The 20,792-nt window shown below is 48.7% G+C and overlaps 1 protein-coding gene across 3 annotated transcripts in view; it reads right to left on the reverse strand.

The window, feature by feature from the left end:
- Nucleotides 1-20,792, reverse strand: part of phf20b (PHD finger protein 20, b) — a 97,430-nt gene that overhangs the window by 11,719 nt on the left and 64,919 nt on the right. For all 3 annotated transcript variants that reach the window (XM_060836501.1, XM_060836502.1, XM_060836503.1), the window contains 7 exons: nt 20,273-20,470; nt 16,242-16,334; nt 10,517-10,684; nt 6,545-6,729; nt 5,243-5,342; nt 3,630-3,825; nt 1,050-1,470 (listed from right to left, as the gene is read on the reverse strand). In XM_060836501.1, the coding sequence (XP_060692484.1) occupies nt 1,050-1,470; nt 3,630-3,825; nt 5,243-5,342; nt 6,545-6,729; nt 10,517-10,684; nt 16,242-16,334; nt 20,273-20,470 (1,361 nt within the window). The remainder of the gene's footprint in view (nt 1-1,049; nt 1,471-3,629; nt 3,826-5,242; nt 5,343-6,544; nt 6,730-10,516; nt 10,685-16,241; nt 16,335-20,272; nt 20,471-20,792) is intronic.

Raw genomic sequence — 20,792 nt, forward strand, 5'->3', positions numbered from 1 at the left:
ATCTCATCTCTCTGCAAACAAACCATTTCATATGAATTTTATTTTTTAAACCCACTCACTCACAGAGGACATGACCATCACTGGCTAGACCATTTATTGCCCGTGCCTAGCTGCCCTCGACAAGAACTTTCATCCAGTATTCATTCATGGAATAATATTGAGGCCATCAGGAGTAAACCTGTGGGAGAATTCACCTCCTAATCACTTTCACATTCTATGACTCAAAAGTCACAGGAGCAGACCCTTGATAAAATTTCCATTTACAGAACAATCTCGATTAACCAAATTTCAGATTATCTGAACAAGATCTCAAGGTCCTGATGCTTGGGTAAACTGTGTTATCAGAACGTTGGATTATCTGAAAAAAATACTCCCCGCTCGTGTGGTTCAGATAATCGAGTTTGCCCTGTATACATCTCTAAGCCATCTTCACACGTTGTCAGCTTTTAGTAACTTGCTTCCAGAGTGAGAGGTTTTGATTCTGTTACTTTTTATGGAGACAGAATAATCAGAAATTGTTGACAAAAAAGGAGCACTGACGCATCACCGATTCATCAAATGGTTTCGGGAGCTCTGACAACACAAAGATATCACCAAACATCGCCTGATCATAAAACCAGCACAGTTTACAGAAGCTGTAAAATGGAGTCCGTTCTCCTCCCACAGTCTCCAACATCTTGGCTGCACTCAGTCAGAACGGCCATCATGTTTCCAATCTGCCCCAAAGTTACTCTGCAGCATGAAGCTGGAAGATGAGAAGATTCCCCCCTCCCCAAACCAACCCTCAGTCAATGAGGTGACACGTAATTCCGATCCGGCACTTTTCCTGCCTTGGTGATATCAGGAGAAGCACAGCAGATAAAACCTGGGACAATGACCACCTGGCCTATCGCTGGCTGGTGTGACGCACTAACATGGTGACCTTTTCACTAAAGTCTGACCATTTTTATATCCCTCCAGATCACTAACAGCTGGCGCAGAAAGCTCCTCTTGTGAAATATCACCCCTCCCACCCCCGGATACAGACAGTTAGAAGTGAAACGACTGACCTTGCAGGAACTGGTTTCCTCTCGGCAAACCTCAATGTCGGATCTGCCCGAGTCATCGTCGAGATTCCGCCCGAATCTCTCGGCCAGAGTCTCGTCTCCGTTCTCCCTCATCCTCCCGATCCCTTCATCCAGCGCGGAGTTGCGGGTCTCCACCACCAGCCTTTGCTCTGCTGCTGGGTAGTAGGCCCGAGGCTTCTGGTAACAGTGCTCGTTGGTGATGTAGGACTCCTCGATCATGGGGAGCCTGCTCTGCCGCTCGGCTGTGCCGTTCTGTGCCCGGCACGGTGTGCTGGCACTGGCGCTGACCGCGCTATTGCTGTCCTCGCTGGGCGCACTCTGCCTCTCCCTCAGCTTCTCAAAGGCCGTTGAGGAGATTCTCCAGGGTTTGCACCACAACTTCAGGTCCGGTTGGTCTTTATTCCTAGGGTGTCGGATGAGAGGGACACAACAGAACACAGACCATCAGCCCAGAAAGTAGGTACTTAAGCAGGCTCACGATGTTGGGGGGGTGAGGGTTCCCAATCACCACAGGAAATCGCTCTGCCTCACCCAGTACCAGGTCACTCTCCTCTCCCGGTCAGCACAGCAACCCACCCCCTGGCTATCAACACAGAGGGCACCACATTACAGTGGGTGGGCCCACAAGAGGTGGGAAGGGGGAGGCAGCTCAACAGAGCGAAACAGGGAATCTCTGGGCCCCTGGATCCACTGTTCACACACCCACATCTATAACCTCAGCAGTACCTCCTGACCTCACACACAGGCCAAACCAGGTAAGGGCAGCAAATGTCCTTTTCAGAGAGACATTCCTGAACAAGACCAATTTCTACAACATTTGAGAATGGTTACGTGGGGTTTTTCTTTGTCCAGATTTTATATTCCTGGTTCTGTTAACTGAATTTAAATTCCACCAGCTGGTGCGAACCAGTGACCTAAAGCATTCCCCGGGTCCAATCATGACCAATACAGTGACATTACTGCTCAGCCACCATCGCCCCAAGTACTCTCCTTGCTTTACTATGGCAGCTAGTTTGTATCCAGTTGGATATAGGAGAGTGCACGTGTGAGAGTGTGTATGTGCACGCGCAAGAGTGCGAGTGTGCATGTGTCAGTGGGTTCAGTTGGTGCTCTGTGCCTAGCACACTGGCAAACTCTCACTTTGCAGAAACCACAACAAACAGTCACTGGCAATGCCTGTTCATGAGTTTTCACGGGGGAAAGAGATGGGTGTTCTCTTGTTATAGAGTCACACAGTACAGAAACAGGCCCTTTGGCCCAACCAGTCCACGCTGACCAGGTTTCCTACACTGAACTAGTCCCATTCTCATGTGTTTGGCTCATATCGCTCAAAACCTTTCCTAGCCATGTAACTGTTCAAATATCTTTTAACTGTTGTAATTGTACCAACCTCTACCATTTCCTCAGGCAGCGTGTTGCTTACACACCACCTTCTGTGTAAAAAAAGGTTATCCCTAGGTCCCTTTTAAATCTTTCTCCTCTCACCTGAAGTTAAGCCCTCTAGTTTTGGGCTGCCCTTCCCCTGGGGGAACCGATCTTGACTGATCACCGTATTTAGGTCACTCATGATTTTACAAATCTCCATAAGGTCACCCCTCAGCCTCCAATACTCCAGGGAAAAATGTCACAGCTTATCCAGCCTCTCCTTATAACTCAAACCTTTCAGCCTTGGTAACATGCTACAAAATATCATTCTTTTTGTAGTTAATTAGTGGTCTAGCTTTCCAGTTAGCAACATCCTTCCTATAGCGGGGTGACCAGAATTGTATGCAATGTTGCCTCCATGAGGTGTTGTTTTATTCACTCAGGGGGCATGGCCATCACTGGCTAGACCATATACTGCCCATCCCTAGCTGCCCTCAACCAGAAGTTTCATCCAGTATTCATTCATGGAATAATATTTAACCCAATCAGGGGTAAACCTGTGGGAGAAATCACCTACTAATCACACTTTCACACTCTATGACTCAAAGGTCACAGGAGCAGACCCTTGATAAAATTTCCATTTATACATCTCTAAGCCATCTTCACATGTTCTCAGCTTTTAGTAACTTGTTTCCAGAGTGAGAGGTTTTGATTCTGTTACGTTTTGTGGAGATAGAATAATCAGAAATCGTCGACAAAAAAGGAGCACTGACGCATCACCGATTCATCAAATGGTTTCGGGAGCTCTGACAACACAAAGATATCACCAAACATCGCCTGATAATAAAACCAGCACAGTTTACAGAAGCTGTAAAATGGAGTCCGTTCTCCTCCCACAGTCTCCAACATCTTGGTTGCACTCAGTCAGAACAGCCGTCACGTTTCCAATCTGCCCCAAAGTTACTCTGCAGCATGAAGCTGGAAGATGAGAAGATTCCCCCCTCCCCAAACCAACCCTCAGTCAATGAAGTGACACGTAATTCCGATCCGGCACTTTTCCTGCCTTGGTGATGTCAGGAGAAGCACAGCAGATAATACCTGGGACAATGACCACCTGGCCTATCGCTGGCTGGTGTGACCCATTAACATGGTGACCTTCTCACTAAAATGTTAAAAACTACCAGCGCTCTGACTTACTGCAGGATGTATATCTTCAGCTGCAGGCCGTGCAACACCTCGATCACCTTGTGGACATCCCCCAGTAGCTGGTGTGTCGAAATGATCTTCCCACTGTTCTGGTGGGAATAATTCTCTTTTACAAAGGTCAGGCCATGCATATGGCCACTGCTTAGCCACTCCTTGTCGTACCAGTACCTGGAGCTCAAACGCTGATCTACAGAAGAAATAACACGTCAATCAACTGGGACCGATCAAAAACAAAAAGCTGCTGAAAAGGCTACGAGTTAAACATTTCCCACCCTCATTCAAGCAGCAGAGAAATGAGTGCAGAGTTTCCATGAATGTCACTATCAAGTCAAACCATCACTTGTGGCTCAGTGGGTACCTTTCTACAGTTCCTCAGGATATCGTCCTGGGACTAACCATCTTCATCGATGACCTTCCCACCACCAGAAGGTCAGATGTTCATCAACGACTGCAAAATGTTCAGCATCGTTTGCAATTCCTCAGACACTGAGTCAGTCCGTGTCCAAATGCAACAAGACTTGGATAATTTTCAGGTTTGGATGGACAAGTACCCAGTAACATTTATGCCACACAAATGCCAAACAGTGACTATCCCCAAGACGACAGAACCTAATCTGCTCTTGATATTCAAAGATATTATCTCTGCTGAATCCTGCACAATCAACATCCTGAGGGTTATCACTGACCAGAAACTGAACTGGACTAGCCATATAAATAGTGGTTACAGGAGGTAGGAATACTGCAGCAAGTAAGTGACTCTCCAAAGCCTATCCACTGACTACAAGGTACAAGTTAGGAGTGTGATGGAATACTCCCCACTTGTCCAGATGGGTGCAGGTCAATAACACGCAAACAGCTTTATACCATCCAGGACAACCCTCGATTGGCACCACATCCAAAAAATTTACATACCTTCCACCAAAAACACTCAGTAGCAGTGTGTGTACCATCTGCAAGATACAACATGGAAATTCACCAAGGCTCTTTACACCATACCTTACAAAATCCATGACACCACCATCTAGAAGGACAAGGGCAGCAGACACACGGGAACATCACAATCTGTAAATTACCCTCGAGGTCACTCACTATCCTGACTTGGAAATACATTTTACACTCTTTTAGTGTTGCTGGGTAGAAATGCTGGAATTCCCGCACGAATGGCATTATGGGTTTACCTACAGCAGGTGGACTGCAGCAATTCAAGACAGCAGCTCCCCACCACCTTCTCAAGGGGCAATTCGTGATGGGCAGGAGATGTCCATGGCCCATGAGTAAGTATAAACTCTATTCTAGTGAACATGTCAGATCCTATGACACTACTTGGACAGGAAATCTCTTAATCCTTAACCACGCCTCCACAACAGCTGAACACAACCATTATCATTGACATGTCTTTTTAAAAATGTCATTCACAGGATGTGAGCATCACAGTGGGGACTGAACAAAATGTCTTCAGATGACCACCGTGAGCCTCTGGATTATGAGAATGCAGTAAGATTATCACACTCTACTCCCATCCCCAGTAAACTATAGGCACTGTCCTGAACAACATGATATGTAAGGCATGCTGCTTTTTACATTCCGAGCTGGCCAGTACTCACCTGGTGGGTCCCTGCAGATATAACAAGTATAGGTTTCGGGCACGCTGTCCTCCAGTAGGCCCATGCAGACTCCGTGTTGCCAGCACAAACAATCCTCACACTGCCAAACAGGAGAGTAAGATCAGTGAGTCTGCGAGGAACTCAGGGACACATGCTCTGGTACCCCAACGGGATAGAGCATTAACACAGGGATTTGACATCGCTCAATGTAACAGAAGCCGATCCTGTTTGGTTCTTTTGGGGTGCACTGAATATTATATATCAATGTCATCCATTCAGCCCATCAGAGATGTGCTGGTCTTTGGGAGAGTTATCCAATCTGTCCCTCCTCCCAGCTCTTTTCCCCAAAAGCCTGACAGATTTTCTCCATGGACTACTCGAACATTTCCCTTTAGCACCATTTTCTGTTCGTATTAATGGCTTCCACTGCCCTTCTGAGATCGGTCGGTTCTCGATCAGTTGGGGAATGAAGGGTCAGGGAAAAGGCAGGAAAGTGGCCGTGGGGTATGCCGGATCAGCCAGGATTCAATCGAGGGGCTGAATGGCCTACTCCTGTTCCTATTGTTTATGCTCTTTCCGGCTGTGGATTCCAAATTGAAACAACTTACTCTGGCAAAGAAAAAGTTCTCATTCAGCTGCATTTTCTTTAAGCAAATTGTTAAAATTGGTGTCCTCTGTTGCCTTGAAAGATTATAGTTGTAATTTTTATTGGAATCATTTGGGTTCACTTGTCTTCCAGTACTATACCCAGGAATCGGTTTAGTTCAGTTAGCTGGATCGTTGGTTTACAGAGCAGTGTGATGCCAACAGCGTGGGTTCAATTCACATCACCGGTTTGAGGTTACCATCTCTTCCCTGGAGTGGGGGAGCCCAGAACTAGAGGGCATCAGTTTAGGGTGAGAGGGGAAAGATATAAAAGAGACCTAAGGGGCAACTTTTTCACACAGAGGGTGGTACGTGTATGGAATGAGCTGCCAGAGGATGTGGTGGAGGCTGGTACAATTACAGCATTTAAAAGGCATCTGGATGGGTATATGAATAGGAAGGGTTTGGAGGGATATGGGCCGGGTGCTGGCAGGTGGGACTAGATTGGGTTGGGATATCTGGTCGGCATGGACGGGTTGGACTGAAGGGTCTGTTTCCGTGCTGTACATCTCTATGACTCTGTAACTCTCCTTCTCAACTTCTCCCTTTGCCTGACCCTCAGGTTAAGTCACCACCAGTCACTTCTCTCGAATGAGGGCGCACCGCCTACGGTCTAGTAAGACTATGGCGACACAACAGCAAGTATTTTACCGATACCTGAATCATGAACTCGTTCTCTTCCTCCACCTCACAGACGCAGCGTACAATTTCTAACTGGCTGCCGTCGCCATCGCCAGTCTCATCGGGATTCGTGGTCACATCCACGTCCTGACTGTAGTCGTCTTCGCTCCACAGCAGGCTGTCCGTCGAAGAGTCACTCGTTGGGTCGTCATCTGAAATGTCTGACACATGGAGGACGGCCGTCACACGTGCTCATGATAACAAGTACCAGGGAAGCACCCGGTTCGTTCACAACAGTGAGAAACGCACAATGGGAGAGCAGGCTGCAAGTGGCTTGCAAAACCAGGGAAGCAGAGCACCGGCACATCAGCGGGAATCGAGAAAAAGAGACCCTTTTGGATCTGTACAAGCTCTAAAAAAAACACTTTGCTCTTTGTAGTGTTACAGGACTCAAATTCCTTAGTGCACCCATACAGGAGATAACTGGGTAAACACAACTTCTTCACCTGCACAACTTCCTCTGCACTCTTGCTTTCTCTTATCTCTGGCTCTTACATCCAGTCTCCCTGCCTTCCCTGCTCCCAGTCTCTGGAATTTCTCTTCCTCACAACCCTTCCCCATTGGCTTCCACTCTCTGGAACTCCTCCTGCCTCACAAAAACCCTATGCTCCTTCACCTCTCACTCCTCTTTCAGAACCTTCTGGAAAACCAATCATTTTGATTAGATTCCCGACATTACGGAAACAGGCCCTGCTTCAGCCTCCACCCAGACCCATTCCCCTATCCAATATTTACCCCTGACTAATGCACCTAACACTATGGGCAATTTAACATGGCCAATTCACCTGACCTGCACATCTTTAGACTGTGGGAGGAAACCCACGCAGACACAAGGAGAATGTGCAAACTCCACACAGACAGTGACCAATGGCAGGAATCGAACCCAGGTCCCTGGCGCTGTGAGGCAGCAATGCTGACGACTGAGCCACTATGCTGACATTTGGCCACCAGGTGGCAGGATTTGTGGCTCATGTTTCTCCACTGCTTTCATGTATATGTGCGCCATTGGTGACTGAACAGCGGGACTGCCAGAGGTCACTCGCTTTTGCAAGGAACCGTCACGTTTTGTTGAATAATTCCCAATGCACTGGCAACAATCCCATGCTCTCCTTTCCACCATCAAGTATGGAATGAGCTGCCAAAGCAAGTGGTGGAGGCTGGCACAGTTACAACATTTAAAAGGCATTTGGATGGGTAGATGAATAGGGAGGGCTTGGAGGGAGATGGACCAAATGCTGGCAAATGGGGCTAGATGAAGTAAGGATAACTGGTTGGCATGGACGAGTTGGACAGAGCTGTATATCTCTGGGACTCTATCAACTGCCCCCAAGCAACCTCTCTTTCCATTCGTACCTAGTCCAGGGTTTAAAAACGAGGTTTTTATTTATTGATCCAGACTGGATGTTGGCCTGAAGATGCTGTTTATGATTCGCAAATATTCCACAGAAACAGACCTTCTTGGATTCTGAATGCCAGAGATATTTGGCTGGCCTCAACTCGCATTAATGCTATTTTTGTTTCAAACTTCTTGCTCCAAATAATTCATCTGCCCGATTACAGAAGCTCGCACGTTTTAGAATTCCAAAAGGCTGCTGCTGAACAACAAGAACATAGCGACGGGAGGGCGGGTTTAAAGCAGTAACTTACTTCACTGCAGCCGTGTGGTTAGAAGGTTTTCGCTAGCAAAGTGTTTTGTTTGCTGTAAAACTCTAGGGCAGCCTGCGGTTGAGGTGAAAGGTGCGAGCTGGAAGCAGGAACTAACTTAGCACCTCCGTCACTATCCCATGCCGAGATGGGACTTGAACATGGACCTTCTGGCCCAGAGGCAGGGACGTTACCACTGCACCTCAGGAGCCTTGAAAAGCTTTGTCGTCACCCCCGTTAAAACTTATAAACGCAAAGCGAAAGGTGAACAGGGAGAGCTGGCGGAGATTGCCACATACACCACAGCCTCGGAACGTTTTGGGGTTGCCTCGTGTCAAAGTTGCAAACTGAACCAGCTGGGGTCCCCAGCGCAGCTCAGCAGCCTGTTAGAAAGTGCAGACACCACTGGTTGTGCAGGAGTTGCCCTTTCCGCCTTGCACAGCACCTTGGCAGCAAGGAGATACACAACAGCAGTCCCACATGATACAGTGCAACAGGACCTGCACCTGCTACCCCTAACCCCGGTCTATAAATTAGATGGAAACTTTCTGGTCGCTGCTTTCAAATTACTCCTCCATAACTTGCAAATCGGGCATTGATCCGAAACTGTAGACTACATTAAACTTCCATTATGGTACATTTAGATGTTAATCTAAAGATGACTACGTTTAATCACCATGCATGTTATTTGATTCTTCGATATAACAGCTCCATAACACACAGCTCACTGTCTCTCGACATTACACTGAATACCAAGCTGTGCCAGTTGTAATGCTCCACTTGATTTCCCTTTTACCATTGAACCACCACAGAATCCCTACACTAAGGAAACAGGCCATTTGGCCCAACAAGTTCACGCTGACCCTCCAAAGAGTAACCCGCCCAGACCCATTCCCAACCCCATTACTCTACATTTCCCCTGACTAATGCAGCTAACCTACACACCCCTGAAGACTATGGGCAATTTAGCGCGGCCAATTCACCCAACCTGTACATCTTTGTGGGAGGAAACCGGAGCACCCAATGGAAACCAACACAGAGAGGGAGAAGGTGCAAACTCCACACAGTCTTCCGAGGGTGGAATCGAACCCAGGTCACTAGTGCTGTGAGGCAACAGTACTTACCACTGAGCCACTGTGCCACCTGATCTTAAAAGCAACCTTCAGCAAACCTCACTAGTACAACTTGCTGTCCATTCTCCCACAGTATTCCATAAATGCATCTTCTCAACTATTCCCACTATCTAAACACTCACTGGGTTCATATACTTTTCTTAACTTCATGTCAGCTTTACAATGAAGGCTTCCTGGCTTGAACATTCTCACCAACACCCCCCACCCCCCCACCGACAAAAGGAGATACATTTCTCTATGTTTGCCCTGTCAACCTTTTGATCACCTGAAAGGTCATCTATCAAGGAAAGTTCAGTCGGCACTTTCAACATTTTGAGTAAGTCTCATCCATTTGCGAAACACTCTGCTTCACAAATTTACTCTTTTGTGGGATGTGGGTGTAATTGTCACCTACCCTGAATTAACCCTGAACCAGGCCACTTCAGGAAGCAGTTAAGGGTCAACCACATTACTGTGAGGCACACGTAGGTCAGACCAGGTCATGTAAAGATGGCAGACCTCCTTCTCTGAAGGACATTAGTGAACGCAGAGAGGTTGTGGTTTTACACCATTTAATCAATAATTCACAGACACCATTACCAGGACTAACATGCAGTTTTAGATTTTATGAATTGAATTTTATTAACGGAATTTAATTTCCACCACCCACAATGGGATCTGAACCCTGTTACCAGGGGATTAACTTGGGTGGCACGGTGGCTCAGTGGTTAGCACTGCTGCCTCACAGCGCCAGGGACCGGGTTCGATTCCAGCCTTGGGCGACTGTCTGTGTCAAGTTTGCACATTCTCCCCGTGTCTGGGTGGGTTTTCTCCGGGTGCTCCAATTTCCTCCCACATTTCAATGTTTGCAGGTTTGGCTGAAGTAGCCATGCTAAATTGCCCCTAGTGTTCAGGGGTGTGTAGGTTAGGTGCATTAGTCAGGAGTAAATGTAGAGGAATATAGTAGGGCAATGGATCTGGGTGGGTTAGTCTTTGGAGGATCAGTGTGGACTTGTTGGGCTAAATGGTCTGTTTCCCTACTGTATAGATGCTATGATGAGATCTTCTGGATTACACATCCAGTCATATAACCGCCCCCCCCAGCAAACGCTCGCTCCTTCTAGAATACAATACGGGCATCAGCATTACACTATTTTACAGAAAATGTGGTAAAAGAGAAAAAAACACCAACCGTCAAATTTCAGCCCTTCTATGTAGTATCCAGAGTCAGAACTGCGTAAGGACGTATATTTATGAGAGAAAGGATATCTGTAAGAGGACGATCTGGTTGAAGGGAACGTGGATCTTTTTGGTGGGAAATCTCTGGAGACATCTACGTTCTCTTCGCTGCCAGAAAACTCTGCGATCAAAGAATTCAAAGAGGTCAGCATAATCTGCCCAATAACATCGCAGAAACTGGACCAAATTAAAACTCAAAAGAGGGGCAGGGAGATAATGGAGGTGGCAGCGATGTGATTGGGACTCTTTTATTCCCCGCATTTATTCATGAGATGAGGGCATTACAAACTGGGCCAGCATTTATTGCTCATCCCGAATTGCCCAGAGGGAGGGAGGTTAAGAGTCAACCACATTGCTGTGAGTCTGGAATCACATGGAGGCCATTGTACTCTTTGCTACCTCCCCCCACCCTCCTCTCTGACATATCACCTCCATCCCCACCCCCATTCACCTATTGTACTCTTTGCTACCTTCTCCCCAGCCCCACCTCTCCCATTTATCTCTGCACCCTGGAGGGTCCCTGCCTCTATTCCTGATGAAGGGCTTTTCCAGCACCACTCCAATCTAAACTCTGGTTTCCAGCATCTGCAGTCCTCACTTTTGCCTGTAGGCCAGACCAGGTAAGGATGGCAGTTTCCTTCCCTGAACCAGATTGGTTTTTCTGACAATCATGGTCATCATTGGACTCTTCAATCCATTACTGATTCCATTTTTTTTTTAAAAGGTGGATTTAAATTCCACCATCTGCCATGGTGGGATTCGAACCCAGATTCCCAGAGCATTATCTGGGTCTCTGGATAAAGAGCCAAGTGCTAATACCACAAGGCCATTGCCCCCCCCAATGCCAAATGCTTAAAACAGCGGTCCCAGGGAAGGCAAGGGAGGCATGTCCTAGCACAGACTGGAAAAGCTCTGAGTGGAGACATCAATCAGAGGCTGGACACTGGGCAAATGCTGCAGGGAGGTGGGGAGGAGAGAAAGAGGGAAGGTGGGAAGGAGGGAGGGAAAGTAGGAAGGAGGGGAGGGAGGAAAGGTGGAAGTGTGGGGAGAGAGGGAAGGTGGCAAGGAGGGGAGGTTGGGGGGGGGGGGGGGGGGGGAGGCGGAAAGAGAAGGTGGGAAGGAGGGGAGGGAGGGTGGGGGTGAGTTCTGATATCCTCCCACCCCACCAGCTGGAGAGGCCCCAGAGCTGTCAGCCATGTCAAAGGAACACCCAGACGGACACACAGACACAGACTCCCCCTGACTGAAGAAGCCCCCCTCAGACGAGCGTTACCCAACACCCAGCTCCTCATTAATGCTCTCGCGATACTGATTCACACCAAAGCTTTCCCCTTTTTCCACCAACACAGATATTCTTCTTCCACAGCATCCCCAACACGTCCACATCCCACTGGCCAGCCAGTTCCACATCCATTTTAATCAGCTAATCTACACAGTTAACCTTTCTCCATCTGAGAGGAGACGAGGAACCACAATTAATTTGAACTCGAACACCTGACATTTTGACCTGAGCGATATTTTGCAGTATTCTGTCAATAATATTTCCCGTGGAGTAAGGCAATGCTCATCACTCAGGGTCAGCATTGAAAATCCAGAGTGAAGTTCCCTCATGCACTAGCAGCATTCAGCCTCATGACCAACCGAGAGAGTAAAATCTGATCTCCTCCATCTCAGAGGTGGAAAGGGATAGTTCATGACCTCCGAAAAGAGCCAGCCGTCTACACAGAAGGATAGAAGATTGGGTCTGGAGTAGGCCATTGAGCCCATCAAGCCGGCTCCACCATTCAACGTAATGATGGCTGATCATTCAGCTCAATATCCTCATGCTCCCCCCTCCTCTCTCTCACTCACTGTCCCCACCCCCCATCTCCCTTGATCCCTTTAGCCATAAGGGATGTCTCTCCCTGCTTCTTGAAAGCACGTCGTTTTGGTCTCAATCACTTTCTGTGGTAGAAAATTCCACAGGCTCACCACTTTCCAAGTGAAGACGTTTCCCTCAGCTCAATCCTAAAAGGTTTACCCTTTACTTTGGTAACAATTCCATCAATGGGAATTGGACTGCAAGTTGAGGGACAACTGTACAGGAATGGAAATGGGAAAGCTTTTTGAAATTTATTTCCTCTTTCTCTGGAAGTGGGCGTCACCGGTCAAAACCAGCACTTGGTGCTCACCCTTGAACTGAGTAGCTTGCTAGACCATTTCCGAGGACAGCTAAGAGTCAACCACATTGTTGAGAGACTGGAGTCATGTGTAAACCAGGGAACAAATGGCACATTTCCTTACCCAAGAGTCATGAGATGGGATTTTATGACAAATAATGACAGTTTTACCATCATGGAGACTAGCTTTTAGTTTCCGATTTACGACAGAATTTAAATCTCACCAGCCCCTGAGGTGGGAATTGAACCTGGGCTCCAGGAGAAGTAACCAGGATTACTGGATGACTGAACCTGAGGACGTCAGCTCCCCCTTGAGGCTGGTGTGATGAGGTGTAGCTGGTGAATAAGGTGTTACGAGAAGGCAGAGACAGGACATGAATAGATAAGAATGGGGGTCATTTTCTGCACACGGAGCTCATTAGGGAACCTCTACAAACTGCACAATTGCGCTACCTGCTGTCAGAGTCACAGAAGTACACACAAATGTAAATTCATATCAAATCCTAACAGAAGCTAACTATGAAACAAAAGCTATCTTTTTAAAACTCCCTAGCATCTAAAACTGATCGTAAAGGATTAAATCAATGGATAGAAACGCAAAGTTACCTTCAGCCTGGCTCAACATTTACTCTCCATTTGGGCAAACAGTTTTAATCATAGAAATATAGAAAATAGGCCACTCGGCCCTTCGAGCCTGCTCCACCATTCAATACAATCATGGCTGGTCATCCTACTCAGCCCCCTGTTCCTGCTTACTCCCCACACCCCCATACTCTCTGATCCCTTTAGATCTAACAACAATATCTAACACCTTCCTGAAAAATATTCAATATTCTGGCTTCATCCACTCTCTGTGACAGAGAATTTCCCCAAACTCTCACTCAGTGGGTGAAGAAATTTCTCCTCATCTCCATCTTAAATGGCCATCCTTTTAAACTGGGATCTCGGATTCTGGACTTCCCGATCATCAGGAACATCCATCCTGAGCAGCCCTGTTCAGATTTCATAGGCTTCTGCGAGATCCCTCCAACATTCTTCTCAACTCCTGTGAACATAATCCGAGCTGATCCAATCTCTCCATGTCAGTCCTGCCTTCTAAGGAATTAATGTAATAAACCTTCCCAGCATTCCCACTGTGGTAAGAATACTCTTTCTCAGGTAAAGAGATCAAAATTGCACACAATAACGTTATTTCACCAATGCCCTGCACAACTGCAGCAAGATGTTCCTACTCCTGTACTCAAATCCTCTCACAATGAAAGCTAACATACTGGTTGCCTTCTGAGTGTTGACGCACTCCTTTCCCATATCCCTTCCAATCTTACCTCAAAAGAATAAAACCTGTATCCACCTGTTCAGACATACTGTGATAAGCCTCCGAAAGTGGGACTTGAAGCCAGACCTTCTGGCTCAGAGGTAGGGACACTACCTCTGCACCACAAGACCTCAAGCCTGACCGTATCCCCCGGGACCTCACAACTCTCTCGACTGAACAGGTTTGCCCAGACCTCCAGGATCTCAGACAAAAAGCAAGATGTTGTGGACGCTGGAAATCTCAAATAAAAGCAGGAAGTGCTACAGAAACTCAGCAGGTTTGGCAGCATCTCTGGGGAGGGGTTAACAATTCTATTCTGAAAGGACTCTTCTTCAGAAGAAAGATGATCTGAGGAAGGGTCATGCAGGACCTGAAATGTTACCTCTGTTTCCTGTGCTGGTGAATTTCTCTAGCGCTGTGAGATTTTATTCTTGGGTTTCATTCTGTGGCCCTTTGTTTAGGTTTCCAGTAAATCAGCTTCTATGGCCCCAGTCAGCATTTTCAATACTTAACCATATAATATTCTCATTAATTAAACATCATTTAAAAAAAAATTGGCATTGTCCATTCATTCATTAACTGAGTAACTGTGATGCAAGGAGAAAGTGAGGACTGCAGATGCTAGAGATCAGAGTCAAAGATTGTGGTGCTGGGAAAGCACAGCCTGTCAGGCAGCATCTGAGGACCATTCCCGACGAAGGGCTCCTGCCCGAAACGTCGATTTTCCTGCTCCTTGGATGTGACTGATTGGCTGTGCTTTTCCAGTACCACACCTTTTGACTATGACATAAGCTTTAAATCATCTCTGCATCTATCCTACTGCTGGGCACCTGTATTAGCCCAGTATATTGAAGTCTTATTAAAGTTATGAGAGGCTTATACATTCTAGATCATTTGTTATGAGGTCTGAAGACCACAAATTGGTTTTAAACGCTTTGTTAATGCGAGTTCCTGCCTGTAATATCGCATCAACTTTATTTGAGTCTCTGCCCCACCCAATCCTTCTACTGTTATCACAGCACTGTTGCTAACAAAACACCCAGCGCTGTTTCTTATATACAAAGCAAAGGGCATCATCTCAGGCAAAGATTCCTGACACTATTTCAGCCAAGATCCTCAAACAGCACCTTCCAAACCCACGACCATTTCCATCGAGAAGGACAAGGGCAGCAGAAACACAGGAGAACCACCCTCTAAGTTCCCCTCCGAGCCACTCCCCATCCTGACTTGGATATATACTGCCGTTCCTTCAGTGTTGCTGGGTCAAAATCCCAGAATTCCCTCCCTGAGGACACTATGGGTGAACCCACAGCAGGAGGGCTGCAGCTGTTCAAGAAGGCAGCTCATCCCCACCTTCTCAAGGGGGCAACTAGGGACGGAGAATAATTGCTGGCCCAGCCACGCCCATGTCCCATGAGAGAATAAAATACAAAACATGTTAGCCCATTTACCAGTTGTCTCTTCATCGCCCCATGCACTAAATAATGACAGCAATTTTAGCCATTTCTCTCTCTCTCTCTCACCTTCTGAATGCATTGCCAGCCCTTCCTCCAGTATCTTACCAGCGGCCAATCCCTCAGCGATCAGTGACCTCACGTTGCAAACGGCAATCAATTGGAGATCAAGCGCCAACCTTCAATCTGACACACAGATGGGGTGGCACGGGTGGCTCAGTGGTTAGCACTGCTGCCTCACAGCGCCAGGGACCCGGGTTCAATTCCAGCCTCGGATGATTGTCTGTGCGGAGTTTGCACATTCTCTCCGTGCCTGCGTGGGTTTCCTCCCACAATCCAAAAGGTGTGGAGGATAGGTGGATTCACCATGGGAAATTGTCCACGGAGTCACAGGGATGTGTAGGTTAGCCATGGGGAAATGAGGGGGTAGGGGTCCGGGTGGGATGCTCTTTGCAGGTTTGGTGTGGACTCGATGGGCTGAATGGCCTGCTTCCACACTGTAGGGATTCTATGATGAGGGACGGTGAAAGAGATAGGGGAGATATCAGACAAAATCACATTGAATGGTAGCACATGATTAAGGGGCTGAACGGTCTCCTCCTCCTGGGGGCCAATGTGAGCCACTTGCTGCTTTGAACGATTCAGTGTTTTTGGAAAATGCGCCGAGACACCGGGAGTTGCTTGGTTGCTTCCTGATCTGGATATTTACCGTCACAAACATTTTCTACAAAGCCGGCAGAAACAGCTCACCAGATTTGGACTTCTTTTTCTTCTTCTTCTTTTTCTTCAGCTTGACCTTCAGGAAATCACGCAGCTTCTTCTCTTTACTCCTCTCCCTTGACCCTGCACACGGAGACACCGCAATTACTTCAGACCGAGGTTTTGGATGGGGAGGGGGGGACCAGAACCGCTCACCCAGTTGCTACTGCATGTATGGAGCACCCGCTTTCAGCACCAACATGGCGCAGTCCAAAACTCACCCACACAGCTGTCCCTCAGAAACAGTGCAGCCCGTACGCAACCTGCAGGGAGGGGTGCAGCGAAGCAAATGCATTCACTTAACCTGCATGATCATAACTGGGGTATTGCGTCCAGGGTGGCTCAGTGGTTAGCACTGCTGCCACACAGTGCCAGGGACACGGGTGACTGTGCAAATTCTACACAGACATGCTCTCCCGTGTCTGCGTGGGTTTCCTCCCACAGTCCAAAGATGTGCAGGTTAGGGGGGATTGGCCAAGCTAGTTTAGTTTAGATTAGATTACTTACAGGGTGGAAACAGGCCCTTCGGCCCAACAAGTCCACACCGACCCGCCGAAGCGACAACCCACCCATACCCCTACATATACCCCTTACCTAACACTACGGGCAATTTAGCATGGCCAATTCACCTGACCCGCACATCTTTGGACTGTGGGAGGAAACCGGAGCACCCGGAGGAAACCCACGCAGACACGGGGAGAACGTGCAAACTCCACACAGTCAGTCGCCTGAGGCGGGAATTGAACCCAGGTCCCTAGCGCTGTGAGGCAGCAGTGCTAACCACTGTGCCACCGTGCCGCCCTAATGTTCAGGGATGTGTAGGCTGGGTGGGTTAGCCATAGGGATGGGGTGGGAAATGTGGTGCTGGAAAAGCACAGAGGGTCAGGCAGCATCCGAGGGGCAGGAGAATTGACGTTTCAGGTATAATTCCCGATGGAGAGATTATGCCTGAAATGTCGATTCTCCTGCTCCTTGGATGCCGCCTGACCTGCTGTGTTTTTCCAGCACCAACTGTGATCTCCAGCACCTGCAGTCCTCATTTTTCCCATAGGAAACTAAGTTGGATGATCAGTCGTGATCAAACTGAATGGGTAAGTGGGCTCGAAGGGCCGAATGGCCTACTCCCACTCTTGCTTTCTTTTGGCAAATCATTCAAAGTTCAGATTGACAGGACAGATACAGGAAGGATGATCCCCCTGAGCCGGGGGTGGGGGGGGGGCGCAGGTCTGGAATCAGGGACAGAGCTTTAGAAGAGAGGGGAGGGGGGAACGGGGTGTTAGAATGGGGGGAGGGGGTGCGGGGGGGGACAGACAGAGCGTTAGAATGGGGAGAGAGCGTTAGAATGGTGGGGGAAGAGAATGTTAGAATGGGGGGGAACAGAGCATTAGAACGGGGGGGGACAGAGCGTTAGGACGGGGGGGGACAGTTAGAATGGGGGGGACAGAGCATTAGAATGGGGGAGGGACAGAGCATTAAAATCGGGGGGGGGGACAGAGTGTTAGAATGGGGGGGAAACAGAGCATTAGAATGGGGGGGGAAGAGAGCATTAGAATGGGGGGGAGAGCTTGTTGGAATGTGAGGGAGTGTTAGATTGGGGGGAGGGACAGAGTGCTAGAATGGGGGGAGAGAGCGTTAGAGTGGGGGGGAACAGAGCTTTAGAATGGGGGGGAACAGAGCGTTAGAATGAGGGGGAGAGCGCGTTGGAATGTGAGGGAGTGTTAGATTGGGGGGGACGGACAGAGCGTTGGAATGGGGGGGGGAAGAGCGTTGGAATGGGGGGGGAAGCGCGCGTTAGAATGGGGGGGAGCACGCGTTAGAATGGGGGGGGAAGAGAGCATTGGAATGCCGGGGGAAGAGAGTGTTAGAATGGGGGGGAACAGAGCGTTAGAATGTGAGGGAGTGTTAGATTGGGGGGGGCGGACAGAGCGTTGGAATGGGGGGGGGAAGAGCATTAGAATGGGGGAGAAAGAGCATTAGAATGGGGGGGTGTTTTGTGGGAGCTGTGTGTTAGAATGGGGGAGGGTATACAGAGTGTTAGAATGTTGTGAGGCCATTTAGGGTTAAGAGAGGGACAAACGCATTTACTCTGAGGGTGGTGAATCGAATCCCCTGCCTCACAGAGCTGGGCATGTTCATATCCCTATAATGAAACGATCAAAGGGGGAGTGGGGATGGTGCAGGACATCAAGCTGAAGTAGAAGATCAGCCGTGAACACAAACAAATGGCAGATGGGATTGAAGGGCTGAATGGCCTACTCCCTCTTAGGCACCAATGCTGGCCGTATCTCATCCAGCGATCTGAGCAGGATAGTCAGGACAGGTTGGTGCAAGTCTCCATACCCATAGCCCGACAGCGTGAGGGGGCACAGTAACAAACAGCGTATGTGTGTCTGTGGGGGAGATCCCTGTTTAACGCTTTCATGAGACATTGACATCAGAGGAAAAGGAAGCAGGTCTTCCATTTGCTCCCCATCCCTGACTGCCACCTCGGGGGCTGGGGGGGGGGGGGGAGGGGGTAGTCAGATGCATTGCCGTGGGTCTGGGTGTAGGTCAGACCGGGTAAGCGTGGCAGATTTCCATCCCTAAAGGGCATGAGTCAACCAGATGAATCTTCTTTTTTGGCAAACAACAACGGACGACAATGTCTGTGATCCATCTCTGATGCTGGCTCTCTACTCCAGGTTTAAACTCCACCGACTGTGCTGCTGGGCTCTGAATCCATGGCCCCAAGGGTTTCACCTGGGTCACGGGATTATTCACCCAGGGCGGTGCCGTTAGGTCCCAGGCTCCTCCTGTACCACACAGGCTGCCATTGTACCACACAGCTATACGCAGGATGGAAACCTGACCAGCAACCTCACGCATCTGTAAATATACCAGCGTTACATTACAGACCCCGGGACACAGTCAGTGATTAACAATGGGTAGGTAACAGCTGGATGATCAGAAACTCTGTGCCAACTTTGTGCATTCAACAGGAACCAAATTACTGGTTGTTGGAATCTGTACAGAGAACAACAAATGATAGAGACCATAGCGAGTTAGACAGCCCGGGGAGAGCGAGAGAGAGAGAGCGAGAGAGAGAGCGAGAGAGAGTGTGTGTGTGTGTGTGTGTGTGTGTGTGTGTGTGTGTGTGAGAGAGAGAGAGAGAGAGAGAGAGAGAGAGAGAGCGAGAGTGTGAGAGCGAGAGTGTGAGAGCGAGAGTGAGAGAGCGAGTGTGAGAGAGCGAGTGTGAGAGAGAGAGAGAGAGTGAGAGAGAGAGAGAGAGAGAGAGAGTGAGAGAGAGTGTGTGTGTGTGAGAGAGAGAGAGAGAGAGAGAGTGTGAGAGAGAGAGAGTGTGTGTGTGTGAGAGAGAGAGAGAGAGAGTGTGAGAGAGAGAGAGTGTGTGTGTGTGTGTGAGAGAGAGAGAGAGTGTGTGTGTGAGAGAGAGAGAGAGAGAGTGTGTGTGAGAGAGAGAGAGAGAGAGAGAGAGAGTGTGTGTGTGTGAGAGAGAGAGAGAGAGAGAGTGTGTGTGTGTGTGTGAGAGAGAGAGAGAGTGTGTGTGTGTGAGAGAGAGAGAGAGAGAGAGAGAGCGAGAGTGTGAGAGCGAGTGTGAGAGAGCGAGTGTGAGAGAGCGAGTGAGAGCGAGAGAGAGTGTGAGAGCGAGAGAGAGTGTGAGAGCGAGAGAGAGTGTGAGAGCGAGAGAGAGGGGGGGAGAGAGAGAGAGAGAGAGAGCGAGTGTGAGAGAGCGAGTGTGAGAGAGTGTGAGAGAGCGAGTGTGAGAGAGCGAGTGAGAGCGAGAGAGAGTGTGAGAGCGAGAGAGAGTGTGAGAGCGAGAGGGGGGGGGGGAGAGAGAGAGAGAGGGAGAGAGAGAGAGAGAGAGAGAGAGAGAGAGAGTAAAAGTTTTGAGTCTAGATGACTCTTCATCAGAGCTGATGTTAGCTTGCTCACTTTCTGCAGATGCTGCTTGAGCTGCTGTGATCTCCAACATTTAGCATTTCAGAGCACATCCTCACTGATGTGGATACTCTGCAGATACTCACCGCTTTCCCGGTCTTGCAGCTTCTGATGCGACCTCTCGGTCGGACTATCCTTGCTCTTCTCACGGAGCGAGAGCCTGGACTGTGCCGCGATGTCCAGAGAGGATGGTGTCGATACCCTCCGTTTCTCCGCCAGCCTGCCAGGGGGGAGTTCAGCGCTGGAGGACTGCGAGCCCCTGTGAGACGCTTGCTGGGACCATTCTGCAGGAGAGCCACAAACAAGCACACAGGTCAGTGTTCGTGTGGAGACGGTTGGTGCACACAGGGGGGAAACAGACAATCTCCAGGGAGCACCATTGCAGCACTCAGTGCACACAGGGAGCCTGGGTTGATAAAGTTCTGTCATAACTCAGCAATCACCATCTCTGTGTCAGGTCGTTAATTCAAATCCCGTAAAACAACAAAAGAACTCACTGGGTCAAACACCACTGCCTACACCAGGAATTCTGAGAGTGACATGGAGATAGAGAGAGAGCGAGCACGTTTGAGAGACAGAGTGTGTGTGCGTATATGTGTGTGTGTA

The sequence above is a fragment of the Hemiscyllium ocellatum genome, chromosome 15 (assembly GCF_020745735.1).
Source record: "Hemiscyllium ocellatum isolate sHemOce1 chromosome 15, sHemOce1.pat.X.cur, whole genome shotgun sequence".
NCBI classification, from domain to species: Eukaryota; Metazoa; Chordata; class Chondrichthyes; order Orectolobiformes; family Hemiscylliidae; genus Hemiscyllium; species Hemiscyllium ocellatum.